At 57.8% G+C, this 27,987-nt stretch overlaps 1 protein-coding gene across 2 annotated transcripts; it reads left to right on the top strand.

Annotated features, from left to right (window-relative positions):
• Window positions 1-27,958, top strand: SRC (SRC proto-oncogene, non-receptor tyrosine kinase). Of its 2 annotated transcripts, XM_068207541.1 has the most exons (13): window positions 1-242; window positions 16,087-16,336; window positions 16,533-16,632; window positions 17,081-17,098; window positions 20,403-20,501; window positions 21,232-21,335; window positions 22,495-22,644; window positions 22,916-23,071; window positions 23,234-23,413; window positions 23,494-23,570; window positions 23,945-24,098; window positions 24,230-24,361; window positions 24,709-27,958. In XM_068207541.1, exons 2-13 carry the CDS (start codon window positions 16,096-16,098, stop codon window positions 24,915-24,917), a joined length of 1,620 nt encoding a protein of 539 aa, XP_068063642.1. In that variant the 5' UTR covers window positions 1-242; window positions 16,087-16,095; the 3' UTR covers window positions 24,918-27,958. The 2 variants fall into 2 exon arrangements, with proteins under 2 accessions (XP_068063642.1, XP_068063643.1); XM_068207542.1 differs by lacking the exon at window positions 17,081-17,098 and having other exon boundaries at window positions 2-242.
• Window positions 27,959-27,987: the final 29 nt, after the last annotated feature.

Below are 27,987 nucleotides of genomic sequence, written 5' to 3' on the forward strand. Positions count from 1 at the left end.
GAAGGGGTGAGCGGGGGCGGGCGAGGCACCAGCGCGCCGGGGCCGCGGCGCTGCGCGATGCTGCTGCCGGCGGCGCAGCCCTGAGCCCGGCCCGGTGCGGGGCGGTGCGGGCACCGAGCGCGGCGGCGGCGGCGGCGGCGGCGGCGGGGGGCGGCGGCCGCGCCCCCGGCGCGGAGACAAAGCCGGGGCCGAGCGCTGGAGGCGAGCGGCGGGGGCGGCCCCGCTCCGCGGACAGGCGGGAGGTGAGTGGCGGCGGCGGCGGGGGTGCCCCGCTGTGGGGCAGCCGGGGGTCCCACGGTCCGGCAGCGGGGCCCGGCGGAGGGTGCCCGGGGTCCGGCAGTGGATCCGGCAGGGGCATGTCCGGGGTCCGGCCGTGGGGTCCGGCGGGGGATGTCCGCAGTGGGGACCAGCGGGGCGGCGGGGGGATGCCCGCAATGGGATGCCCGCAGAGGAGTCCGGCGGGTCGGCGGGGAAATGCCCGCGGTGGCGCGAGCCGCTTGTGGGATGGGGGATGCTGGCAGTTCGGCAAGGAGGCGATGGGTCCAGCCGAGCATGCCCAGGCTGCCGTGGGGCAGCTGTGGGTCCGGCAGCGTGGGATACCCTGGCTGCGGATCCCCACAAAGATGCTGGCGGTCTGGCGCCGGGTGTCAGTGGGGCGGCTGTGGGTCCAGCGGGATGCACATGGTCTGGTGGGTCAGCCGTGGGTCCGGCTCGGGGTGTCACTGCCTGGCGGGGCAGAGCTGGGGACGCGGGGGGTCCGGGGGGGCGGCCCCGCCTGCCTGCAACTCCCCTTTGTTGTGCTCAGGGGCTGTTGGGGACCCCCGGGAGCGCAGGGCGGGGACAGCCGGGCTGTATGTAGGCCAGGACATGAAATATTCATCGCCCCCCTGCTTTGATGTCTCGTGATCCGCTTCCCTTGTTGTGTTTGTTCACCGGTGATTCTGGGGCCAGTGTCCAGCCCGGGTGGACCTGGCAAGTCGTGCCCCTCGCCGTGCCCCTCGCTGTGCCCCTCGCTGTGCCCGCCTGGCTCAGTTGCTGGGGGGCTGCAGAGCCCCGGCTTCTCCGATTTAAGACTTCATCCAGTCGGGAAGTTCCCTGTTGCAGCCTGGGTGATCCAACACCCATGTGTGGCTGCAAGTGGTGGCAGTGGCACGTTCCCACTGTCACAGCCCCCAGTGCCATGGAAGAGCATCGTGGGTTTTGCCCTGAGGGTCAGGGTGAGGTTTTATCCTGCTCACTGCCCAAACAGGCTGTGCTGCATCCTGGGGCCACTTGGGATGGACACAGAAGGCAACCTGCAGGGATGAAGCTGCTGCACGGGGCTGTGTGCATGGGGACAGGTGTGGTAGGGGGCTGGCATCTTGTGGCACTGATCCTGGCATGGTCCTCTCTGGTGTTGGGCATCATGTCAGGGAGCAGTGCAGCCTCGTGTGAGACCAGCTGGACTGAGTGGGGATCTGCTCCATCTCCCTGTGTTTTCCTGGCCCTGCACAGTGCACTCTCCTCTGGCATTTCCTCACCCCAGTGGCTGCTCTGGTGTGCCAGGGCTCAGCCCTGGACTTGGTGCCAGGAGGTGACTGTGTTCCAGGTCCTGGTCCCAGAGATGTTGAGCAGCAGTAAAGGTTGTCGGTGGCAGGGAGCAGGTTGTGCTGCCCTGCGTGTGCCGTAGCCTGTCCTCGGGCTCCCCAGAAGTGATGCAATGGAAGGGACATGATGTGACATGCAGCCAGACATCCCTCAAGACAGGGGCATTAGGAGCTGGGGACAGTGGAGGGTGCAGAGCACAGGGTTCACTGAGGTGAGCTCCTGCCTGTGCAGCAGTGGCAGGGACAGGACAGAACATATCCAGCAGTGCTCTATGAAACTGCATGAAGGCAGTAACAAAAGACTTGATTTTCCTTTCTCCTGCCCAGCTGGTGCTCCCAGAGGAGGAGGTGCTGGGGGTCTTTGTTGCTGTCCTCTCAGCCAAGGAGATAGATACCCACTGCCAGCATGACCAGTGCAAGAGCCGAGTCATGACAAACCTTCCCAAGATCCAGCCATTAGTGATGGGAATCCTTTTGTCCCTGCCAGCCTTGGAGACGCCCCTCAGAACGCAGTGGCTCAACATGAGCCCAGGCCCCCTGTGCAGCAGGTGTTGGTCAGACAGTCACAGGGCTGCCCAGGAAGGTGTGAGGAAGGGGATATGGAGGATGACATCAGCAATCTTGCACTTTAAAAAAATATTCTTTGTGTCATTTTTACTGTTGGGCTGCTCCTGTCATCTTGGCCATAGAGTTTGATCCTGGCTTAACCCCTGCTAAGCCATCAGCTTTGGCTGGCTCCAGATCCACCCAGAGCAAAACTGTGGCACTCAGTATCTGAGAGGAGGCTTTTGTGCTGTGTCTCTGTAATCATTAGCCAGTTAATGCTTATATATCAGGAAGGAACACCTTTGCTTAGGAGATCGAGGGTCAATTCTCACTTCCAAGCTTTGACCTGGGAGCAGCAGGGCAGGGGCTCCTCTAAACACCTCCTGGCTTCGCCAAAACAGCCCAAGACAGGGTTATTTATGGGCTACGCAGCAGCAGCAAAGGGAAGTCCAATGTTCCCTGTCTCGATCGTTAGTGGCCTTGCAGTGCTCCCTGTGTGATGGAGATGCCCTAATGATAGTTCTGCCCTTTAATGACTTTGTGCCAGAGTGATGGAAAATCAGGGAGGTCCCGTGGGGAGGCAGAAAGGGCCATCCCAGCCCCTGGCTGGGGAGCAGGGGGATGAGACGAGGAGAGCGCTGCAGTGACCAACCAGTGTGGAGGCTCTGCTGCAAAGACAAGAGTCCTTTTCTGCCTTGGTGGCATGGAGGGGACATCAGCGATCCTGAGACAGGGATGGCCTTTAGCAGCACGGGCAGCTCCTGCAAAGCAGCATCATTTCACTGGACTCACTGAGGCAAGCAGGGGATGGACCATGGGGCTCCCACACCTTCGAAATCCCATCTGCCACTCCCTGTTACTGGTGTGGGATCCTGCCTGGCCTTTGAAGTCATCACAGAGCTAAACTCTTATCTAATGAGACCTGAAGGACTTGGTCCCCAGCCTCTCATTTAAACAACCAGCAAATGCCTGTAAGATCTTGAAAGAGAAGAGGTGCAAGCAAGCAGCCTGCACCTCCTCCCAGCATGTCTAAGCAGGACATCCCTGGGACAAAGCACTGGACTCCTGGCACGGCTGTGGGAAATTGGAAGGCCTATCTGAAGTGCTATTGTTTCCTGTGCTGTCTATTTTGCAGCTCAGTTTCCAACTTGTTTCTTTATCTCTTGGAACAATTTCCCATCTGAGCTCACTTCCGCAGTGCTCCGCATCTCGCCCCGAAGCCCGCCTGGAGATGTGTCCAGCATGCATCCCATCGGAAACGGCCTTGTCAGACAGCAGCACACCCCTGCACCTCCCTGCAGAGGGGAGCCCTTGAATCCTGTGCCTGGAGAGCAGCTCGGACCTCTGGATGGAAATAACCATCCATGCATAGCTGTTCCTGGGACAGGAGCACAGTGGTTTGTCACTGTTTCCAGTCCAAGCTCCTCTTCCCAACTGCCTGTAGCTGTGGGTGGTGCAGTCCAGCTCCCCAGGGCTCATGTCTTGCTGAAGTTTCCACCCATCAGCAAAAAACACGCCGTGTGTCACGGGGCTGTTTTAAAGCCTTTGGTTCCTCTTCGCTTAAATGGGCAGCAAACTGGGAGATAGTCCAGTACATCACAGAATCATGGGATGGTTTGGGTTGTAAGGCACCTTAAAGCTCATCTAGTTCCAGTTCCCCTGATCATCTGGTTCCAGACTTGTCCAGAGTGTGCTTAGGAGGTCCCCAGCTCAGTCCCAGGTTGGCACAGTGACCTTGGCACTGGCTGTGTTGGGAACCGGTGCTGTGCGCACGGCTCTGCACATGCGCTTTGCAAAGAAAACCCTGAAACAGATTTCAGGAACAAATGTGGTTTGAACCCGGGCCAGGAACCAGGACCTGCAAATCTGTGTGTTGCGCTTCAGGCTATGGATCTGCTGGCTGCTCTCACCGGGGAGCAGGGAGGGGTTTTCTAGGGCTGGGGGCTGGCCAGGCTGCCGGGGGCATCGGCCGCTGGGCAGGGCAGGATTGGTCATTGATTTTAACTCAGCCCTTAAACAAATCTGCCCGACTCCACGTAGTCTCAGTGGAGAAGCAGCATTTGAAATATCCATGGGCTGGCATGTGGGATTGGTGGGCTTGTCTGGAGAAATGTGGAGAACAGAACTGCCTGGGTGTTTAAAGTAAAAAAAATAAGAAATGGGGCCCATGCGTAGCAAGCCTTCCCTCACCTCACAGCCATGGGCCCCATGCAGGAGGGCACTGGGATGGCTTTGGGGTCTGCAGCCCAGGGGGCCATGTGATGCAGGGATGTGTGTGACTTGGGCTGTGCTGTGAGTCTTTCCCTGTGCTGCAAGACTCAGAGGCTGGCCCTGAGATTCCCAGCCATGCTTGACCTGTTGTGGTCTCACTCCTGTGACCATGAGGTTTCAGCTGGTCCTGAGTCCCCTGTGCTGAGAATGGATGGATGGATGGATGGATGGATGGATGGAAACTTGACTGCATGCTGTGCAAATAGCTTCCACCCAGTGCAGCTGCTCCCATCCTTCCTGGCTGAGCTTGGCAACCTTGGCCACCAAAAACCTGGGCAATGAGGGTAAAAGCCCATTGCTGCATTGCCCCCTCCACCATGGGAGAGGTTAACAAGTCCAGCCTGTCCTGAGCAATGTGTCGTCCTCCCATGCCATGCACCACTTTGGGGGCAGCATGAGAGGGTCAGGTCAGTGATAAATTGATCCTAAAAATATCTCACCTCAGGGCACCCTTTTGCAGTAATTTGGGGTTGGAGGCACAGCGCTGTGTTTGGGTTTCACTTCTCCACTTTGCTTTCCCACTCCATTCCTCAGTTTCCCCCAGGAGCACCTGAGGAGAAACTGTCGTTGGAGTTGGTGAGGTTTTACACAGAGTGTATGCCTCAGTTTCCCCTTCTCCCAGCCTCAGCTGCACTGCCCTACCCCATGCACACACCACAGGTAAAGCCTCCCCTTAGGCAGGGCAAATAGAATCTGGTCTCCATGGAGCACGAGCACCTTCCTCATCCTCAGCTGCAGCTGCAGCCAGTGCCAGCAGCAGCGGGGTCAGGCAGTGCTCTCCCTGGGCTTCTGATGTTCCCAGGCTGAAGCATGTGCTTGCTGACTTATGCAAAAAAAAACTACACAAAAAGGCTCTTGGGGACACTCCCTGCTCAGACGGGCCCTTTCCTTCCCCTGCCCATGGGGCAAGTGCTGGTGGGGCCCTGCAGTGCTGGGAAAGGGGTTGGGAATCCTTGGAACAGCGGGAGGGAGCTTCCAGTGAGCAGCCTGCTGCATCAGGCAGGGAGGGTGACATGGGATCAGGAAGGGTGCAGATGTAGCTGCAAAAGTCACTGTGACCAGGATGAGTTCCATGCTCCAAGGCCATGAGCAGTTGAGCTGGGGAGTGTGTGGGGTGGGAAGGCTCAGGCTGCTGGGACCAGTACAAGGTCTGGGCAAGGGGGCTGGCAAGGAGGGCAGCTGCCTGCCCACCTGGCTGCCTGCACAGGTGCAGGTGTGCATGGGGGTGTGCACGTGTGTGTGCGCACTCACCTGAGCCCTCTGGGTGATTTGGGGATGGCCACAGCTCTCGTGCTCCCATGCTGTGGTCCAGGAGGGCTGCGCTGAAGGCACTGTGAGCCACAGGTGATGGGAAGCAGAGGAGACGCCCTGCATCCCTTTGTCCCTGCATCCCTTCATCCTGTCCCCGTAGGATGAGCGAGGGCTGGAGAGATGCCGTGGGAGGGTGCAAGGTGCACATCACTGGTCACATCCACCTTGCCCATAGTCCATCTCTGCTCCCCACCACAACTGCAGTGAGCAGTGCCAGAGGTGTGCAGAGCCCAGCTCTTCTCCGGGAGCGACAGGGATAAAAGACACCAGCTCAGCATTTTTCTTTGTTTTTCATCTGCTCAGGTTGTTGATAGTGAGCACCATCAGGGGCTGCACCTCCCAGCTGGATCCTCTCTGGTGTGAGCATCCCACTCACCCTGGGAGCAGCTGGCAATCCAACACAGCGTTTTGGGCTTGGAAAAGCTTCTTGGGGCTGGCTGATCTCCGTCTGCCCCTCAGGACCCTCCCTGGTTGCTTCCTCTGACGCATCCTGAGCGATGCTTTGTTTTGGTGGTGCAGATGGGAGTGGCTGTGGGGACCAGCATCTCTGAGGGCTCTGTTGCCAGTGATGTCCTCGGTGTTCCAAGGCCAGAGCCACAGTCCATGCTGTGGACCTGCTCCCAGTCCCATCCATGCCCACAGAGGTGAAAGAAGGAGCTGAGTGTGCACTGCTCGAGGCTGACCCTGATCATCCAGCCACATCTAGCATGTGGATATTAGGGCTGGTGGCCCCATGGTTCCCCAGAGCACAAGGCTTGTGTTGGGCATATGCCCCAAAGTCCCAAAATAACCCAGGAAAATGATCAGCATAAATTTGAAAAATTTGCCCTGTGGGATCCTGCTTTTTTGTTTGAAAATGTTCAGGGGTCTGCAAGGTGAGAAGTGTTTGAAATCTGTGACAGAAGAGCCTTGGCCTCTGCTTGGCTTTTCCTTCATCCCCTCCCGTTGCAGTGAACCCTAGCATGTGTCCTGCCAAGTCCCTGTGGCTCCAGCTGGGAGAGGGGCAATTCCCAGCTCCATGGGTTTGTGTCAAGGGTGCCCATACCCACATACCCTCCCCTCATTTTCCCGTTTTTTCCCCATGAGTGTTTCAGTTCCTGTTCCATCTCAGGAGGGCTGTGGGAGGTTTTCTGCCACAGGGGTCCTACAGGACCCCTCAGCAGGGCTGATGGGGCTGTGGCTCTGGTCCTGGAGGGCCAATGGAGCCCTTGGAGCTCCTCGCCTGGCTGGACTGGATGGGCTGGTTTCTCTGAAAGTGGAAATGTTTTAGCAGTGACGCCAGCGTGGCCAGGGGTGGTTGTAACTTGCTCAGATGTGGAGCTTTTCTGCCTCCTGCGTTCCTTGCCCCCTTCCTCCCCCTGCCCTGGAGATTTGCCGCTTGCCTGCGCTGCTGTCTCGTCCGGGTCAGAATGGGTGTGTCAGCCCTGCAGCCACGGCAGACGCAGGTGGCACCACTGTTTTGTCCGGATCTGAGACACCTGTGAGTCACAGCAGCCTCCTGCTGCCACCTGCCCCTTCCCCAGGAGCCGGGCAGGGCACGGAGTGGGCTGGGTGCTGCCACAGCCGCCCCCCGAGTGCACCCGGGCTTGATGTTCACTTCCAGAAAGCAGAAGGAAACCACATTTCCTGGAGCCTGAGCCTGCCTGTGCTGGGAGAGGCGCTGCAGAAATGGGGAACAGAAATCACCCCTTCTCCTCCAAGGGCCAGCTTGGGTCACCAGGTCTCCATCACCCCCCCTCCAGTGGGGCCAGTCCCTTGTCCTGGTTCTTTGCCTGGAGGAGGATGGGAACACCGGGGCTGTGATGGGTCACGGGAAACTGGAGAATTAAGTGGCTGGCAGTGGGAGCTCAGAGGTGCCAGCATGCCCAGGGGCCAATGTTAAAAGGGCACATTTTGAGGAGTGCTGAGCCACAGGGGTGTTTTGGGGAAGCATTGTCCCATGGCTCCAGGCAGTCCTGGTGGCCAAGCGCTCCAGCTCCTAGTGCCATTCCAGCTCGACATCAGAGTTTCCCTGCCCGGCATTGTCTCTTCCCAGCCCCACGGGCACTCCTGCCCTTGGAAGCATTTCCTTTCAGTTTCCTTCTGGACTTGGCAAAAGGAGAGCGGTGTCCTCATCACCTGCCTGGGAGAAGTCAGCTCAGGTTTGCGGAGGCCAAGGGCTTTGTGTGCCTTGGAAAGCATTTGCTGGAGCTGGTTGGGCAATTCCTGGCTTTGGCTGGTGTCCTGATGGGAATGCTGGAAGTGCAGGCTTGAGTCAGGCTGGGAGGTACTGGGAGGCATCCCTGCTCTGACCCGGAGCATCGTCAGGCTGCACAGCACCCAGCTTTGAGCATCTCCTGCTGAGGATCCCACCACCCCTCTGGTCCCTGTTCCTATGCTGGACCACCCTCAGGGTGAGAAAGCTTTGTTTTCCCTTCTGTAATTGTTGGACGCCCTTACAGTGCAGAAAGGATGCCCCCACACGCTGACAGATCCAAAGACGTGGTCCTGTCGGTCCCCAGGCCTGCTGCAGTGCAGTGACAGGGATGTGACAAGGTGTGGCAATGGCCACCTCCCCTTCTCACATCTCTGAGTGGAGAAAAGGCTTAAAACTGAGTGCTCAGCTCAGCACCAGCAAGCACAACTTGCAGCACATTCCACTTCCTGCATCCAGCTGCTTGCATTGTTTCAGGGAGATAAGGCTTGTGGCTTTCTCCTGCCAGCATTATGCAGGATGGTGCTTGGGGGTGCCCAGTGTCAGGATGCCCCTGCCCTTGCCTGGTTTTGGGTGCTGTGGGGGTAGGGGGGGCACAGCCTGAAGCTCTTTGTGGTCACTGATGTTGGCAGAGCTGCTGCCCATCACCCCAGCAAGCCAAAATCTGCCTGTGGAGGGGCTGACCCTGTGACGGCTGGGAGAGCTCAAGCTCTCTACATGCTCCCAGTGTGCTTGCTTGGAGTTTCCCAGTTTCTTGGCCACATGAACATCCAGAATGTGCTTGTGTGCTTCTCAGGGTTTGTTTTGGTCTTTTAAACTCCCTGTTTTGACATGTCTTTTCGGAGGCGTTCTGCATCACTCCTGACTGTGACTCTCCCCCGTGCTTAGGGGGAGTGAATTTGGATGCTTGTTCTAATTATCCTTTCCCCTTTTGTGACACACTGGCCTCTGCTGTCTTGGGCTGTGGAGCTTTAATTAAGATGGTCTTAATTTTAAAGGGAGTTGACAGGGTCAGAGAGGAGGAGATGGGACTTATATCTGTGGGGAGTGTGTAGCTGGGCCCCCACACAGCAGCTGCACTGCCTTCCCTACTCCAGCTATTCTTTCATGTGGAAGAGCTCTCCATCAGCTGGGGGAGCCAGGGGAAGGCTGGACTGCTTGGCTCAGATGCCTTCAACATGCTGTTACTGGGTGAAGCAGAGGTCAGGACTGGGGACACCTGCCTGTGGCTGCTCCTGGTTGGAGCTGAGAGATGAAGTGAGCATCCCTGCATTGTTCGTCCTGTTTTAGGAATCAGTGCAGGTGAGAAATGAGTGTCCTTGTGGAGGAGAAGGGCTGCAGGCACAAGCCAGACGTGTCCTCACTGCGTCAGCCGGGCAGGGACAGGGTCTGCAGCATCACACCCCACCTGTGGGGCTGGGGCAGCAGCTCCCCCTTTTCACAGCTCCTGGGACTCATCGCAGTGAGGCTGGTCCCAGCCTGGCAGAGACGAGCCTGCGTTCCCGGTCCTGTCCTGAGCAAAGCCTGATGGCATGGGCAGGGGACAGGAATTGTCACTGGCGGTGACTGTGTATTCGGGTGGCAGAGGGGATGGTGGGCTGAGCCAGGGCAGTGAGGCTGTCCCCACAGCACGGGGGCTGTGCTGCTGCTCGCTGGCCCCCAGCTGAGATGCTTGCCGTGGGAAAGGGCAAAACCGGGAGCATCCTCTGGGACAGAGGGGGAAGCTGTTCTGTGAGTATATCCGGGGCTGTGTGTCCTACTGAAATGTGGGGAGGGAGCAGAGGGCAAAGCAGGGAAGGGGACAGGGTGCCACCTTAAGATGATTAAAAGACCACCTCGCTGTGGTTATGACCAAGCTGGGACTTCACCCACAGCACTGACCCCGCTCTCTGGGGGCCGCGCTGGCAGGGGCAGCACTGCTGCCACGTCGTGTCACCCCAGCAGGGGGACGCGGGGGATGGCAGAGTGCCCTTCGGCTGCCTCCAGCCTGAGACTCTGGTTTAATGGCCCCCCTTGCGGGCAGCTTCCACTGATCCTGCAGGGATCTGCCCCGGCTGGCCCTGGCCCCGCTGGGAGGGGGCTGGTTGTGTGCCAAGGGGATGGAGGGGCTGGGTGTGTTCGGGACCGCTGCTCTGTGCCTCTCCCTGTCCCCGGTGCCGGCTGCCATGGGCTGGGTGCCGCCAGGCTGCTTTGTCTCGCTCGCCGTCCCGCACGCTTCATTTTTCAGTCTGGTGTGAGACAGTTGCCGTGATTAATCTCACCGGGGCTCTGCGAGCTGAGGGCACGGCTCAGCTCGTCTCCTTCCATCAGTGGGTGGGTGCTGGTGCTCCCAGCCCCTCGCTCCCTCTCCCCCAGCACCCCCGTCCTGCTGCCGGCGGTGCTGCTCAGCACCCCCGGCTCTGGAGCAGCTCCAAGGACAGTGCCTTTATTGCCAGAGATGTTTCCCTCCCCAAAGCTCGGTGTCGGTGTTGGGCCCCGGCTTGTCGCGGCATTTCCCAAGGTTTCTGCCTCTGCTGTGTTTTGTCTGCTCCCAATCAGTGTCTTTTGTTAGTGTCTTTGCAAAGACGATAAGATCGCTTCCCCTCCGCTGTCGGCCTGCCCGTACCACGCCATTGTATCCTTGAGCGATCCAGGCGCGGCGGAAAGCAGCCGGAGCGGGACCGCCGGGGAGCTGCCGCTTCCCCTCGCTGTTGCCTTTGCGAGGGCATCTCTCCTCGGGGAGGTAGGGCAGAGGATGGAGCCTTTTTCTGCCACCCAACTTACCAGTTAATTTTTGGGGGGAGACAGCCTGGAGCGTGGGTGTTGGAGGCGTGGGGGTGCTGGGCAGTCCAGGTGGCATTTCCAGCGCCGGCAGTGGAGGACGGGGATGCCGCTGTCTGGCGTACCGTGATCTGATCCGAGCTGAGGTGTGCAGCCGAGTGTGCTTCATTTTTAATTGCTTTTGGAGAGGGTAGGACTGGGTTGGCCTCGCCTTGCTGCGGCCTCTGCCCCGGGCAAGTTGCGTGGCTGAGCTCAGCCCTGGCACCCTCCCCTGTGTCTAGGGAGGAATGGAGGCCGGGAAGACCCCAAAAGCAGAGCCAGCAGCTCATGGAGATCGGTGGGGATGGCAATGCTGGCGGTTGTCTGAGCCTGGCTATGGCCATGCCAGTGATGTGCTGCTGAGGATGGCAGCCCCACTGCCAAGCAAGCAGCAGGAGTGTGCCAGGTTGTGCCAGATGTGCCAGGGAGTGCCAGGCTGCTGCCACAGTAGCCACCTTCAGCCACCAAACAGTCAAATCTGTCAGCGTGAGGTTGCTGGTGTGTCCATCCACCCAGGGTCCTGCCCTTCCCCATCAGCGGACCTGGCACCCCGCTGCTCAGGCACATGGCTGACCCCAGGCTGAGGCATATTTGGATTTTCCTCGTGGCATTTTTGGCTCTTTTTGGTCTAATCATTTTGTGGCCCGTGTCACAGTGTGCCCGGGTGGCAGGGACACGGGCACCACGTGTGTACGAGGCACAGCTTTATTTGTATGTGCTGCAGCCTGGAGTTGGGGCTGCAGCTTCCCCCCTGCATCCCGCTGTGCAATCATTACCAGCCAGTATTTGTCAAGTACAAATTACAAACCATTCAACGTCTTAAAGGGCTGTCAGTCAGCTCCCACTCATTATCCTAATCAAATGCACTAAAAATAGTGACAAAACTTATTAGTAGGGGGAAGGGGAGGCTATGAAAACAAACCTGCGGTGGGGGCACGGCCCCTGCATGCAGACACTGGGTTATCCCCCTTACATGAGGTATGAAATCCGGGATGTTGCCCTTGGATGAGGTGTGAAACCTGGGCTCCAGCTGGGACAGGAGTATGGTGGGATACTGCCTGGGGCCTTGAAGTAGGGTCTGAATCCCGTCTGTGCAGGAGCAGGTGCCCCTCGGGGGTGGCTGAAGCCTCTCTCCAGCGCTGGGTGAGCAGGGCTGGTTGGAGGGATAATTTCATTTCTGTGGGAGAGGAGGGAGCAGTTCCTGTAGGAGCTGGGGCTGGGAAAGAGTGGCAAAGCCAGGTGAGGGGCTGCCCTGGCTCTGCGGGGCCATGTCCTCCTCTGCCTCGAGCTGCTCACTAGGGTCCCCCCATCACGCACACTAGTGACAGAAAACCGTCCTTTTTGAAAAATGTAGCTAAAATACGCTTTTCTGGATGAGTCAGGGCTTGAGCAGCACAGGTTGCGCCCATGCCTTGTGCTCAGTTTGTGCCGTAGCATTTGTCTCTGCTCCTGGAGCAGATGACTCATCCCGGGGGACGAGGTCTCTGCTTGGTGGCCGACCATGCCTGCCGCAGGTCCTGGCTGTCCGGAGATGGAGCAACAGGGCTGGAAATGCTGGTGTGTCAGGAGGAACCGGCTTTGCTTTTCCCCTGAAAAATCCCTTGCTGGGCTGGGGGTGCCTGTGCTCCCCTTCCACTCCGGGACGTGGCTTGAGGCGGCTCCAGCCGCCTGCTCTCCCATCCCCAGCGGGGTTGATGAAGTGGAGCAGAGAATCATCCCCTCTTCACACCGCAGAGATCAGAGCGAGCGGGTGTGAGCTGGAGGGATGGCGAGGAGGAGGATGAAGGCAGCCCTGGGCACCGAACCGTGGCGTGAGGGGAGAGGGTGTCAGGGTGCAGGGGCTGCCGCGGTGCTGACGCTCCCTCTCCTCGCAGGCTGCAGCGGGAGCTGAGCTGAGTTCTCCGGCAGCACCTCCCCACCCCGCGGCGAGGCTGTAGCCGAAAGCACCGGTAAGACATCGCCATGGCCCGGGCAGCGGGGACCGGGCTGCTTTACCTTCTGGGGCGGCTCGCAGCCGCGGCACTGGGTGCCCTGCCACAGCCGGATCGGCCCTGGAGCTCCCCGGGGCGCTGGGGGCTGGCTGCCGGGGCGGAAGGCGCAGCTCTCCGCGGGAGCTCCCCGGCGTGGCCGGCCGGGCGGCAGAGCCGAGGCCTCGCACCTCGTGCCGGTGGTGGATCGTGCCGTGCCGTGCCGTGCCGTGCCGCTGCCCCCGGAGCGGAAGGCTGGGAGCTCCTGCAGGCTGCGACGTGCCCGGGGTGCTAATCCCCGCCGCAGGAAAGCTGCCTGCCCGCCGCCTCGCATCGCTGCGAGCCGAGCACAGGGAGCGCTGGCCGTGCTCCAGCCCTCTGCACAAGCCCTGGGAGGGGGAGAGGGGCAGCCCTGCTGAAAGGCAAGGCATGCTGAGCCTCCCATCCCAGCACTGTCAGCTGTGAAAAGCACGGCAGCAGGGCAAAATCCCACGGGGCATCAGCCAGGCTGCCCTGGTGGTGCTGAGCATCCCTGCAGCCTGCTGCGTGTGGAAATGCTGTATTTATTAGACATAAATTTATTAGACATATACTCAGCGTAGCTCCTGGCAATGGGTATTTTTTGCAGTCTGGCTGCTGTCCCACAGCTCCCAGTGATGCTGCTGGGGTGTGCTGGGAGCCACCACACTTCCTCCTCTGCCCTTTGGCTGCAGGGGGAAGGGTTCATTGGCAACTGTGCCAGAAGCAGGGGGGTCTCTCCCTGGTGCCTCCCGAGGACCTGAGTGCACAGCACATTCCCGCTGTCATTATTCACTCCTTTGCCAGGCTCTTGCACAACCCTGTGTTCTCCCAGGAGAATCTGCACCCTTTTCTTTCCAGCTGCCAAGGGGATGTGGGAGCTGCGAGGGTTTTCTCAGGCCCCTCTCCTCCCTGGGGACAAGTGGAGAGCCACAGGGCTAAAGCCACAAGGTCGTGTTGGCTCAGTTACCTGGGACTCTGAGTGGGGATGGTGCGAGGCTGCCAGTGGCCCTGGGCACAGTTTGGGGTTGCCAGCCTGCATTTTGCACTGGCCAGATTGCAGGCAGAGTGTGTAGGTATTCAGATACAAAGCAACAGGAGAGCTTGGAGTGGAGCTCTGCAGCCCCTTCCCCAGAGAGCTGTGGGCTCCTGCCTCCTCCTCCATCTTTGGCTCCTGCAGCCAAAGCCCTGACAGCTGGATTGGGCCCTGTCAGAGCATCGTGTCCCGGTGACCAGCACATCCAGTAAAGCCCTTGCCTGGGAGGGCCAGAGCCGCAGTGCAGGGTGGGAGCTCTCCCTGCCCAAACTGCTGCATGAGGAGGGATGAACTCACAGTTCATGGTGTTCCTGGCCAGGACATGCCTGGAAGTTGCACATCCTGTGCCCACAGGCTCTCAGGTGTGAAGGTGAGGACCTCCCTGTTTTAGGGAAGTGCCTGGGGGATCTCCTGTCCCCTCTCTGTGCTCTGCTTCTGGCTAATTTCTGGCATACTGACTATTTTATACCTTGATTTCCTCAGCACACTGATAAACCATTTTCTGACCCAAGCTCAGAAAATGTGCTTGGGGGACACTTGTGTCCCCAGAGTGCTGCTAAATCCACCACCCTGGCTGGGGTGTTTTCCTGCCTGGGGAAGTGCTGCTTCCAGGGGAAACTCTGAGCAGCTCTAATCTTGCTCATGGTCCCATGGGGAGTCACAAGCCACATGGTCACAGCCCTGCCATGCTCCCACTTTTCTCCCTGCACTGCCACTGGCATCCCGGGAGCCCCAGTGAGTGCCAGAGCCCCGGGCAGAGGTGAGCAAGGGGCTGGCTGGGGACAGGGAGGTGGGGGCTCCTTGTCATCACTCCTTGCTCTCCCCTGCTGCAACAAACTTTTAAAGTGCATTTATTTACAGGACAGACTCCTTCCCCTTGACTGCAGGATCTGCCTCTGGATTGCCAGAAGTGACCATTTGCAAGTCCAAAGCTTTTATTTGATCCTTATTTCCTCTGAGACCCCCCAAAGCCTAGCACAGATATGGGTGGACAGAGTTCTGTGGCACATAGAGGCATGGTCCCTCCTCATCACCTGCATCCACAGGAGGAAGGACAGCTCTGCTGCCCACTGGAGTGGCTGCTGGAGTCATACTCAGCACAAAAAAAAAAAAAAAAAAAAAATCAGTTTATTACGTTTCCCAAACCATGGCAGGATCTGAGGCTGCCGGCGTGGGTCACACAAGGACACTGCTGGTCCTCTGTGCAGTGTGGGAGCTGGAAAGCAGTAGATGGAAATTGTGTCTTTTGGGAAATAAGCCCTGATCATCAGTCAAAGCCCTTGCTGTGGGAGGGAAGCTGAGGGGGACAGGGAGCAACTTGTGCCTGGCACCCCTAAGCTTCCCCACAGCAAGAGCCAAGGGCTTTGCCCCAGTGACACTGGGGCTGTGCAGGCTGCTGGGGCTGCCCATGGCTCTGGGGGGCTCGGCCCGAGCTTCTCTCCAAAGCTGGGCCAGAAAAATCCTCTGCTGGATGAGGCTGAGCCCTCCCAAAGCCTCACAGATGGCTGCATCCAGGTCTGCACCCTGTGGGCAGCAGCTGCCTCCTCTGCTGCTTCCCTGCTTGTTTTCTTATCAGAGTTGCTCTCCTCCCTGCTTGTCTCCACCTCCCTTTTCCCTCCTGCCATGTGTGATCTAGCCTAAATATTTCCTTCCATAGCTTCAGGACACTGCTGGGTATCCTGCCATCTTTGGAGACTGCAAATAATTCCCTGCCTTCATTTATGTCATTACCTTGAAGGTATTTATAGAGCGTGTTCTTGAGTGGAAAGGAAGGCTATATATAAACTATTTGACTGTATATAAAGGCAAGATCCCTTGGTCCTTAGCTGCAAAGTGCCTGAAACTGCTCCTGATTTAAACTTTTATCCTGTTGGCTGCATGTTTTGGACTTCAAAGGTCTGTCTTCAGTACTTAAATCCCCATCCTGGTAGAAACTCGTGTAAGAGGAAACACGTGGGGACTGAGCTGTGGCAGGTGCCTGGTCCCAGAGCTGCCACAGTCTCAGCACAGGTCCAGGTTCCATGCTCAGCATCTTTGCTCTGCACTCCCACGGCTCAGAGTGCTTCCCTCTGCTCCCAGAGCATGTCCTGGCAGTTTCACTGGCTGCTGTGGCTGCACAGGAGGTGTCTCCATGTTAATGAGGGGCAATGGTATCCCAGGGCAAGGGCAGGATGGCCAGACTGCCCAGCAGCTGCTGCTTGAACAGACTCCAGAGGTTGTTTCGTTTCCTGGTGGGCAGGCATCTGTCACTCGAGCCCTGGGAAACAACTTCTTCTTATTAACAATAACAATTACAACAACAACAATAATAGTAATAATAGTAATAATAGTAATAGAAGCCCTCTGTGTGTCCTCCAGCCCGGGACCATGGGGAGCAGCAAGAGCAAGCCCAAAGACCCCAGCCAGCGCCGGCGCAGCCTGGAGCCCGCTGAAAACACCCACCATGGGGGTTACCCAGCCTCGCAGACACCCAGCAAGGCGGCTGCTCCCGACGCCCACCGCACCCCCAGCCGCTCCTTTGGGACCATGGCTGCTGAATCCAAGCTCTTTGGGGGCTTCAACACCTCAGACACGGTCACCTCGCCGCAGCGTGCCGGGGCACTGGCTGGTCCGTGTGGGCTGGGGCTCGGCAGCGCGGGGAGGGTCTCAGGCTGGTCGTGGTGGGTTTGTGTCTGGCTTCTTGGGGTCTCGGGTTTTTGAGGGACTCTGGGCTTGGGGGAGAAGTAGATCTGTGTTATCAGCCAGTGGGAGGATGGTGGGAGGGGAGTGGCCCTGTGGCTGTCCCTGAGTGCTCTTTGTCACAGGGGGAGTCACCACCTTCGTAGCCCTCTACGACTACGAGTCCCGCACCGAAACGGACTTGTCCTTCAAGAAAGGAGAGCGCCTGCAAATCGTCAACAACACGTGAGTGTCCCTGCAGCCAAGCCCACGTGGTGAGCTGTCACCTCTGTCCCTCCTGTGGAGCGCCCAGCCTAGCCTGGCAGGACCAGCTGTCCCAGGGATGGGTGCTCAGAGGGATGTGCCAAAATGCACACGGACACAGTGACTTGTCCAAGGACACTGACACTGAAAGCAGTCATTTTCCTGCTTCCTCATCCTCCTGACCCTGCTGCTGGTCACTGTGGCCTCATAGCCTTGTCACCAAGCCATGTCTTCTCTTTGCTGGCCATTCTGTGCCCTCCAGCACAGAGCCACATCCCTACCAGTCCCATCCCCATCCATGCTCAGCTCCTTCTTGTTAGCCTGGACACATCCCTCAGCTTCATGGGTGCCTTTCCCTGTGCTTGTACACTGTCTGTGGTCTCAGCTTCTCTCTTGACTTTTCTTTCTCTTCTTCCATGCTGTCGTTTAGGAGAAAAGTGGATGTCAGGTGTGTATTGCACATTCTTACTGTTATTATAAATGACCTACATGATCAAAGCCTGTCTGCTGCCCACTTGAGGGCAGGATGGATGGAGCAGGGCTGGGAGGAGATGTTTTCTAGATGGTTTTGTGGTTGGTTGCATTTGTCCTCTTTAAATGACCAGAACAGAGCAGGGAGTCCCTTCCCATGCTGGGGAAATATTCCATCCAGAGCTGTGTCTGCACCTGGGAGCTCTGAACCCATCCCCTTTCCTTGTCCGTGTGTGGCTCCCCTCTGCACTCTCTTTCCAGTTGGCTCTTCACTCCCCCCTGCCTTTTTCTTCTGCATTTTTAAATTTTACTTTTATATTTCATGAGTGGCTCTGGTGATTCAAGTATTTCCTCAGGGCTCTGACCCCTTGGTTTGCTCCCCATCCTGGTCACCACAGCACATCCATCGCGTGCAGGGCAGCACGCCAGCTGGAAGATGCTCCTGTATTAACCCCATGTGTGGTCTGTCCTGACAGGAGGCACACACAGTCCAGAGCCTGGCTGGCAGAGCCAATGTCCCCAATGTCCCCAGCTATGGAGCTGCCACAGGGTTCTGAGGGTCTGCAGCTCCTGCTCCCCCTCCACTGCTGCCTTCCAACCTGGGCGCCCAAAACAGCAAAGTCAAAGGCTGGAAAGACAAGGGAACATCCCAGGAGTGAGATTTCTCCTGCAGTGCTTGGGCAGTGTGGCACAAACATGTTTTCAGCCTGATCCTTGTTCTCATTGTTCCAGCGCTGTTTATTAATGGTGGTTTGTTTCATCTATGAAGTCTGGCATGTGCAGCGTTTCAACGTTGCAGGAAAAGCCTGATTTGGGAGTTTTGGTGCTTCTTACTTTCAGTCTCAGCAGTGTGTGAGCTCCATGCTTGAGTTCTGCTTTCTGGCTGTTGCAAAGTGAGCTCTGCCCGTGGGGGTCCAGATCAGGCTCATATATGAGGGGTTTTTCTTTTCACCTTTTATCAATTCTGGGGTTTCCACACACTTTTTTTCCCCTCTACTGATATTTGTCAAAGGCTCAGTCAGAGGAAAGGCTCTGTATGTGATGGGCTCTGCAGCATCCTAGGGAGCAAAAGGGCTTTTTTTTGGTGATGCAGTCCTTTGGTGGAGGGTGCAGGATGTAGCTGCCAGCTTTCCCAGTGCCTGTGTGGGTGAGATGTCCACAGGGAGAGAGGTGGTGGAGGAAGTTGGGCAGTCTGTGCAGTGCTCAGGGGTGAATTACTCTTCTCAGTGACCTCCCGGAGATGCTCACACAGTCTGGGAACAGCTCGGGCTGCTGCACTTTGGGGACAGCAACAGACAGATTGTGATGTCCCCTTCCTCTGGTCTCCCTGGCAGGACAGCCAGTGTCCTGGAGCTGCAGGGAGGGGACTTGGGTTCAGTCCAGGAAGGGCTGGCAGGTGCTGGGCCCAGCAGGAGCCCATGGCCAGGCTGGCTTTGCAGGGTGGCAGCAGGTTTTGGCTGCTCTGACAGGGCTGGGGTTGCTCAGGGTGAGATGAGAAGCCTCCACATCACTCATCTCCCTGCTCTGGGTCATCCTACCAATCCACCCAGTGCAGAAAGGCTCTTGTGGTACCATTTCCAGTGAGAAGTCTCCTCCCAGCCAGCAGGCAGCCAGCTGGGATGTGGTGGGATATTTTGGGTAAGATTGTGCAGGGAATTGTTGAAATGCTTTGTTTTGCTGCTGATGATTATTATTATTTTTTTCCCCACTGAGACATTTTTGGAATAGTTTGTTTTGCTGAATTCCCAGCTTATAGCCTTGCAGCCCAAGCTGGAATAAAGCCACAAGTCAAAAGCTGGGCATTTTTCAAGCACATGTTTACTATGGTCCTGTGGGAAAGGAGCCCAACCAGCCTCCTGTCCCCTTCAGAGCCACCTCAGTAAAGGTGACTGGGGTAACAGCCCTGCCTGAGGAGCACAAGCTGCCTGCCACGAGATGTGCTGGGTCTGGAAGAAGCTAAAATGTCATCCAGGGCTGCTGTGAGGCTGCTCCAGGGGCAGAGCCCAGCTCTATGAGTAGGAAGAGATGCCTGGAAGGTCCCCTCCATCTCCACCAAGTGACACCATCACGGGGAGCTGGGGGCCATTTCTGGGTTATCCCAGTGCTTTGAAGCATCACTGGTTTAGCTGGGAAAAGCACGAGTCACAAGCAGCTGGTGAGTCTGAAGCAAGGATGGAGGTTTCCACGTCTGCAGGGTCAGGGATGGGTCTGGATGTGGTCTGGTGATTCTTGTAGTGGTGACTGAGGTTATTGGTGTTTTTCTGTAGCTTGTTTGTGGAGGTTGTCCTGCCAAGTTCTTGTATCCTTACGGGGCTGTTCCCACGAATCTGCACTTTTCCCGTAGCCTCGTCTCCCTTGTGGTCAGGATGAATTCAGTGGCTGTCTTTGATGGGCAAGAAGATGCAGGTGGTGGGAGGAAAAGCCCTGCTGTCCACAGGAAGGGGAAGCCACCTCCTGCCGTCCTCTTGTTCTTCTCTATTTGTTGTCCTTTCCAGCCCCATCCGGAGCAGGAGCCGGTGGGAAGGAGGGCAGAGCAGCCTCCAGCTCCTGGGGACATGCCTGGGGCCGCTGTGGCAGGAGGGCTGGGTGCTGGCTCAGCCACAGGTTATTAGGGACAAGGAGCCTCACTGGTGGCTGTGCAGGCACAGCCCTCGCTGGGGCAGCAGGAGGCTCAGGGTCAGGCTGCAGCCTTGCAGGGGCTGTGAATGGGACACCCGGGCTGGACAGCTGCACAGATCCTGCTGCATCCAGGCTGGACACCACAGATGGGCAGGGCTCAGCCCCTGCCCAAACCTCAGCCCTGTCCCGCTGCTTTTCTGCAGCCTGTGTTTAACTGACTCCCTTGGGTTTTCCTGGTTCCTTTTTCAATTGCTGCCGTCATTCTGTCGCTTCTCCACGTTTCCTGCCCCTCCCCTTGCCTGCTGCTCCCTGCTGCCAGGACCCCCAGTGCCTCCCAGCCTCCAGACAGATACCCTTCCCATTCAGGTGGCTCTAAAGGTATTTTGGCTTGCTGGCTGCCCTGCCTAATTCAGGTTTAAAGCATTCCATATGTGGATGGATGGCCCCAGGAGCGAGAGCTCACCCAAACAGAGCCATGGACAGGGGCTGGCAGCAGGAGCTCTCCTGGCTGGGGTCTGGCTGTGGGGCTGGGGGCTATGGGGCTGCACCTTTTCCCAGTGGGGCTCTGTGCTGGCTCATCCTCCCCCTGTGCCTGTGGGCGGGTGAGGGGCTGGCCAGGGGGCTCCTGGCTTCACACTGAGTGTGTTTTGGTTCTCTTGCAGGGAAGGTGACTGGTGGCTGGCTCATTCCCTCACTACAGGACAGACGGGCTACATCCCCAGTAACTATGTCGCGCCCTCAGACTCCATCCAGGCTGAAGAGTAATTGCCATCTTTTAGACAGTTTATGGACAAGTGATAGCAAACACACCCCGAGCACTCCCCCTCTACCCCTGCCCCACTCCTGGGAGAAGCCTCCAAGCCCTCTGGGTTTTTCCTTTTTGTTAGCTTTCCCCTGTGAATGTGCAAACCAGTCTTTCTTTAAGGCCATAAGTGCAGTGCTCCAGCGTGCTTGCATGGTGGAGGGGTGAGTGGTGGCATAGCAGGGCTGTGGATGCTTTTGCTCTGGTTTTTATGGAGAGCCTGGAGAAGAGAAGGGTCCAGGGAGATCTCATTGCAGCCTTCCAGAACTTAAATGGGATTCTAAAAGAGAGATGTTTTACATGGGCAGAGAGGCCTGAGAAAGGACAATGGGGAATGTTTTTAAAATAAAAGAGGAGAGATTTAGATTCGATGTTAGGGAAAAATTCTTTACCCAGTGGATGCCCAGTGTGGCTGCCTCATCCCTGGCAGTGTTCAAGGCCACTTTGGAGGGGGCTTTGAGTAACCTGGTCTAGTTGAAGGTGTGGCAGGAAAGTTCCAACCCCTCTAGCAGGGAGGCCATGCCCAGCCCAGGCTGTATGGGGACCTGGCACACAGTGAGGTGCCCGAGCCCAGACACAGCCCCTGGTCTCCCAAACCTGCAGTGGGTGGGCCAGGCCTGAGCCCCCTGCTTGGGCAGGCAGTGGAGGGGGGTAGTGCCAGGGGCTGAGCCACTGCCCTTGTCCTGCAGGTGGTATTTTGGGAAGATCACTCGCCGGGAGTCTGAGCGGCTGCTGCTCAACCCTGAAAACCCCCGAGGGACCTTCCTGGTCCGGGAGAGCGAGACCACGAAAGGTGAGCAGGGCTGGGGGGGTTGCTGGCCTGGAGGAGACCCTCTCTGGGGGGTGTGGGGGTACCCTGAGTCCCCTCAATGTCTCCTGCTGGTGCTGGTCTCCAGGGAGCCAATGCTGATGTGGCCATCACATCACCAGTGATGTGCCTGTGCCAAAGGCACTGTTACACCACTGAGCCCGTGGGCTGGAGGGATGTGGCCACTTCTCTCCCACCACTGCCTACCCAGTGAGCACCCTTCTCAGAGGTGGTTCAGCTCATGGCAGGGTGGAAGCCAGGGGTCTCACCAACTCTGGCAAGACCACCAGGCAGGATGGTCTCTTTTCCTGTTTTTTTTTGTTGTTGTTGGTTTATGTGGCTGGGGTTTTGTACATCCCCAACTAGATGTTTTTTTGGTTTTCCCCTGGTCCCTGTTTAGTGACAAAATCTTGAGCACGTGCTTCCTGGGCAGCCAGGCCAAGGGAATGATGAACTTTAGTCCTTTCAAGTCTGACTCTTCTGAAAGTGAGAGTTGTGATCTTTGAGGTGTGACTGCCTGAGGATGTTTCTTACCTGGTTTAGTTTGGCTCCAAATGTACCTTTGGGAAAAGCTCCTTTATGTTCCTTTCTGGTTTTATGCCTTGAACTTATCACTATTTGTTTTATTCTGATGGAAGCAGCTTCTTCAAGCAGCAGCATAAATCCTGCCCTCTGCTATCTGTGACCCCAGCAACACCACATTGTTCTCATGTGGGCAGAGCAGAGCCAGGCTCCTGAAGCGATGCCTGTGGTGGGACTTGTGTAGGAGGGAACTGGGCCCACCAGCCCCTTAGCTCCTCTCTGAGACACTGAGGAGTTGTTGGTCAGCAGCTCCCCCCAGCCTGGCTCTGCCTGCTCCTCTCCCCTTGTTAGCATCTCCCATAGGATGGCTGCTGGCAGAGCTGCTGTGCAAGCAGAGGGCAGCTGGAGGTTGTGATGGTGTGGCATGGCTGTAGCTGAGGTGTGTGTACCTGGCACCTGGTGCCAGCTGGTGCAGCCACGAGCTGCTGCTCCCCATCCCGTGCTTTTGGGTGAAGGCAGCACCTCCGTGCCCAGTCCTGCCTCCCCCATGCCCACGCGCAGTGGGACCCCATGGGGAGCACCCATCCATGGCCCATCTGCAGCCCCTCTGTCCTGCCCACAGGTGCCTACTGCCTGTCTGTGTCCGACTTCGACAACGCCAAGGGGCTCAACGTGAAGCACTACAAGATCCGCAAGCTGGACAGTGGCGGCTTCTACATCACCTCCCGCACCCAGTTCAACAGCCTGCAGCAGCTGGTGGCCTACTACTCCAGTGGGTAGCCATGTGGGTCCCCTTGGGGTCTGGGTGGCACCCTGGGTGCTGTCCCTGCCCTCGCTGCAGGGCGGGTGCTGCTGGGAAGTCACCGCTGCACTGGGGGACATGAAAGCAGCTGTGTGGGACTGTGGTGAAAAGCTGGGGTTCAGGGCAGAGGGTGAGGGTTTGGGTATGGGTACCCAGGGTGTTTATAGGAAAGATGTGGGGTAAAGATATCGCATGCCTAAGTACCCATGTGTCACCCTGCTGTTGTCCCTACCCGTGCCAGAACATGCTGACGGCCTGTGCCACCGTCTCACCAACATCTGCCCCACGTCCAAGCCCCAGACCCAAGGCCTTGCCAAGGATGCCTGGGAAATCCCCCGGGAATCGCTGCGGCTGGAGGTCAAGCTGGGACAGGGCTGCTTTGGAGAGGTGTGGATGGGTAAGGACCATTCCCACCCTGCTGTCCCCTCTGTGTCACCACCTGCATCCTGTCCCCCGCCATTGGCAGATGCCTGGAGCCAGTGGTGGGGTGGGGGAGCAGGGAAGGGACACAGCCCTCTGCCCCATACATGTGTCCTGAGCAGCGTGTCCTGTGCCACAGGGACCTGGAATGGCACCACCCGGGTGGCCATCAAGACACTGAAGCCTGGCACCATGTCCCCAGAGGCCTTCCTGCAGGAAGCCCAGGTCATGAAGAAGCTCCGACACGAGAAGCTGGTTCAGCTCTACGCTGTGGTGTCAGAGGAGCCCATTTACATCGTCACCGAGTACATGAGCAAGGGTGAGCACGGGAGGGACACCGAGGGGGCAGCCGAGGGGCCCTGCTCCTCCGGATTGCTCTCACCATGGTCTTCCTCACAGGGAGCCTCCTGGACTTCCTGAAGGGTGAGATGGGCAAGTACCTGCGGCTGCCCCAGCTCGTGGACATGGCTGCTCAGGTGGGTTTGCACATCCCTGCGCCTCCCTCATTCCTTGTGGGGGCACTGGCTGCCTGAGCCCCTCGTTGGGCTGTGGTGGCTGTCACTGGTCAGGCAGTGGGATGCTCTGCCACCTCACTTGGGTGGGTGTCACTTTTGGGTCTCAGCCCAGAGCGGGGTTGCACTCTGGGACCATCATTTCGCCCATTCCTGTTACTGCCAGCTCTCCCTGGCCAGCAAACCCAAGTCTGCATGGCATTTCTTGGGCAGCTGGTGTTTCCCACACCTCAGCTGGGTCCCACTGCAGGCCTGTTCCCCTCAGTGGTGTCAGGCTCTCCCTGGGGACCCTCGTGTCATCCTGTCAGCCACAGTGCCCCACGTGCTGGTCCCCACAGATCGCATCCGGCATGGCCTATGTGGAGAGGATGAATTATGTCCACCGGGACCTACGGGCAGCCAACATCCTGGTGGGGGAGAACCTGGTGTGCAAAGTGGCTGATTTTGGCTTGGCACGACTCATCGAGGACAACGAGTACACGGCTCGGCAAGGTGCGTGCCCAGGGCTGCTGGCATGGGAACAATGGCCACTGGTCCCACGGCGTGTTGTGCCTGGAGCCAGCACGTGGCTCTGGTTGCACGGGGGCCCTGGAGGCACCCCCTCACCCTGACTCTCCATCCAGGTGCAAAGTTCCCCATCAAGTGGACGGCCCCCGAAGCAGCTCTGTACGGCAGGTTTACCATCAAGTCAGACGTCTGGTCCTTTGGCATCCTCTTGACTGAGCTGACCACCAAGGGCAGAGTGCCGTACCCAGGTGAGGGCTGGCACTTGCTGGCAGAGGCCCTGTCCCCATTGTGGTGCCCAGCACCAGCTGTCCATGCCCAGTGCTTGCCCCTGAGCTGCCGCTTCCCAGGTTGGATCCTGCCCCACTGGGGTGAGCAGATATTGACCAGGATGCGGCAACCCAGCCAGCCTGTCCCTCTCTAGTCCCTGAGCAAGGTGATAGGGACAAGTGCTGCTAGGCCAGGGGTCCCTCTCTCCCTGGGTCACTGGGCTTGCCCCCAAGGCGGGTCCTGGCACAACACCCTTGGTGTCCCTCCGGGACAGGCACGGTGCAGGACTGGCTCTGATCAGTGCCATGTCTCCTCTGGCTGCATGCAGGGATGGTGAACCGGGAGGTGCTGGACCAGGTGGAGCGGGGATACCGCATGCCCTGCCCGCCCGAGTGCCCTGAGTCCCTGCACGACCTCATGTGCCAGTGCTGGCGGAAGGACCCGGAGGAGAGACCCACCTTCGAGTACCTGCAGGCTTTCCTGGAGGACTACTTCACCTCGACAGAGCCCCAGTACCAGCCTGGAGAGAACCTATAGACGCAGGGCTCCTCCTGGCACCAGGGACACTGCTGTCCTCACCGCGGGGCGCCGAGGCTTGGCCTCCCCACCGAGGGGCTGTGTTTGTGGAGCAGCCCTGGAGCAGGACAGGGCACTATCTCCAGATGCAGCCAGGGGAGCCCCTGGGTTCTCCCGTCGCTCATTAAGACTTCTGGCCCGTGTTTAACGAAGCGGCACTGTTCTGCTGGCGAGAGGAGCCTGTGGGCACCAACAGAGCCAGCTCAGGAGGGCAAGCAGAGCATCTCCTGCCAAGAGACTTGGGTTTTGGGAGACTTTTCCCTCCACAGCTCTGGGGTGAGCCAGGAGGATTTGAGGGACAGCATCACCCCACCTCAGACACACGGTCCCAGTCTCCTGCAACCCCTTTCTAAATCAGCACAAATTTCCCTCCCCTTTCACCCTCCCCACCATCTCCCTCTTGGCTCCAGCTCTCTTGAGGATGCTGGCAGAGATGTTTTGCCACAGGGATGTCACAATTCCAAGCTGGCTTGAATGGGGTGATGTGCTAGGGTGGTGGTGGGGGCATGGGATAACAGCAGAACTCTGGTGGTCCCTCTGGCCTCACCATGACCTTAACGGCTGGTGGGTTCTGGGACTCTGAAATGTGACAGCTCCAGGCTCTGGTGACCAACACTGTCCCATCAGAGCAGCCAAGCACACGATCAAATCTTCCAGCTATGTCTGTTCCCCCAAGGGACACATCTCGCCTCTCTGGGGATCAGGACTGGGGATACCAGCAGAGCCCTCACACTGCTGTGCTTTGTCCCACCGCATGCTCCCAGGTCTTCCAGCCAGACCCTTGGGAAGTACCCCCCAGCCGCCCTCCCCAGCTCTGCCACCAGCTTTCCCAGCAGAGTCCCCTGGGCTGGCCCTGCCACCAAATCCAGGTCCACTGTGGTGCTTGGGTGCACGGCCCTTGTAGTGTTCTGGGTGTGGGAACGTTTTGGAGGAAGTACTCGACTTTTACAGATGGTTTTGTCCACCTGGTGTGTTTTTAGCTGCCTTCCCTCTACCCATTGTGTCTCAGCTTCCAGGCAGCAGTCCCCATGCAGCATCCCCAGCCACATCCCCCATCTGGAAGTGCTGTGCCACATTTGCATCCTCATCTCCCCTCTGCTCACTCCCAAAGGCCTCAGCCATGTCTCAGCTGTGGGTGGCTATTCCTGCCCAGCTTTGTCCCACACACATCCGTGGGGCTGATCCCTGCTGTTGGCAAGGTAACACTCATCCCCTGCCCTCTCCCACCCAGCATCTTCTTGTACATAACCCTTGAGTGGTCCCTGCACAGTCCCAGACCTTGACTCATTGCATGTGTCGGTTTTCCCTCTCCTGTGGCTGTACCCTGCTGGAAACCTTTCACCACGGTGGTTCACAAAGCTTCACTTCTTCACCTCCCGGGTCCCAGAGACCCTTGCTCAGAGAGACCTGGTGGGTCTTTGGATGCTCTCCTGGAGCACAAAGGGTTGGGGGCTTTGGGGATGCTGTGGGGCAGGGGGTGCTGGAGGGAAGGACTTGGAGATGGGAGCCAGTGGCTGTGTCCTCCTCTCGGTCCTCAGGCTTTCTGTGCCTCCCCATCTCCTTTAGGATGTTGCTTGCCTCTGGCACAGCCTCCTTGCAGGCAGCAGACCCAACCCACCCCTCACCATCCCCTGCCATGGTACCAGTGTCCTACAAAAGCTGGGTGGGAGCCAGGCATGGGCAGGAGGTGGCCAAAACCCCTGCCCCAGATCTCCACCAGAGCAGGACCCAGGCAAGCCACTGCCTCTCACTCACTCACTCCCACAGTGCCCTGGTGTGGTCTGACCCAGCCACTTATTTATAAACCAAGTACATGGTTGGTTGTTTGGTGGCTCCTTTTTTTAATAGTAAAACTTTTAAAATCAGTTTGAACAGGCTCTTCAGCAGTATGGAGAGAACATGCTAGCTTGAAGAGAAGCAGCTGGTTTAATGGATTTTTTTAAAAAAATTATTTTGGGAGTTGGAGCCTTTTCTCCCCCCCTTCCTTTCCTAGCAGGTTTGCTGTGTTGGCATTTCTGCATTTGGGCAGGGACTCCCCAAACCTCAGTGTTCTGGGTCTTCCCATGTTTGCAGCCTCTTGGGATGGGCAGCTGCCACAGATACCCTGTCCCATGGTAGCTGTTCCAAGGGGTGGCTTGTGCCATAGCTCTGCCTGAATTACACATATCCCTATCCCTGGGAGAAACCTTTTACAGCTGTAACGTGTGGAAGCCAGATTTGGTCTGGAAGGTGGGAAGAGAGAAGGCAAGCACACGTTGGCCTTTGGTTGTCTGGCACGTGCAGGGCCTTGGGTGCAGCAGGACAGGAAGGCGAGTGCAGCCTCTGGCTCTTTCCAGAGCCAGGTGCAAGGAGCACCCCGGGATGGTTGGATTCCCTAAGGCTTTCAGCAAGATCTGGTGAAGGAGATGTGCTGGGGACACTTCAGGGCAGAGGGCAGTAAGGCAATCCCAGAGAAGCTCTCCTCCAGGGAGCTGTGTGTCCACATGTCCATGTGTCCACCCGTGTTTCTGTGCAGCGCTTGTGGTGGGACCCAGCGTCTATGGAGTGGCCACCACAGCCAGCATGGCCTGGAGGCCCTGGGAATGCAGAGCTTCCCCTCCATCACTGTCTGCCAATTTACTTTTTAAGCCAATGAACTCCAGAGGGGATCCCCCACTAAGGATGCTCTTTGGCTTCATGGGGTCCATAAAACCCTACAAGTCATTCTCCTCTGCTGTTACCATTTTTTACACAGTCTTTTGTAAGATCTCCAACTGACTATGCAGAGAACGTGTGGATCTGTGTCTCTCTCCCCAGCTCCCCTCACTTCTTCATGCCTTTTTCGGTGTCTAAGTAAAATATTTAGCTTTTTTTTTTTTTTTTTGGATAATAATACAACTTTGGAAAACAACCTGAAAAGGTCCAGCTTTTTGGGTGGTGGTGGGGTGGAGATGCTTTGAAACTCTAACGTTGATGTAAATACTTTGCTATTTGATAATTAAATACAAACAGACCTCACAAAACAGACGTGTAGCTTGTGTATGAGAGGATT

This window comes from Anomalospiza imberbis, chromosome 17 (genome assembly GCF_031753505.1).
Source record: "Anomalospiza imberbis isolate Cuckoo-Finch-1a 21T00152 chromosome 17, ASM3175350v1, whole genome shotgun sequence".
NCBI classification, from domain to species: Eukaryota; Metazoa; Chordata; class Aves; order Passeriformes; family Viduidae; genus Anomalospiza; species Anomalospiza imberbis.

What these genes read in the sequence shown, in the direction of transcription:
- SRC (XM_068207541.1), top strand. Translation starts at nt 16,096, where the DNA reads ATGGGGAGCAGCAAGAGCAAGCCCAAAGACCCCAGCCAGCGCCGGCGC. An exon ending in CACCGAGTACATGAGCAAGG is followed by an intron (nt 23,414 to 23,493) that starts GTGAGCACGGGA and finishes TCTTCCTCACAG; the next exon opens with GGAGCCTCCTGGACTTCCTG. An exon ending in GGGCAGAGTGCCGTACCCAG is followed by an intron (nt 24,362 to 24,708) that starts GTGAGGGCTGGC and finishes GGCTGCATGCAG; the next exon opens with GGATGGTGAACCGGGAGGTG.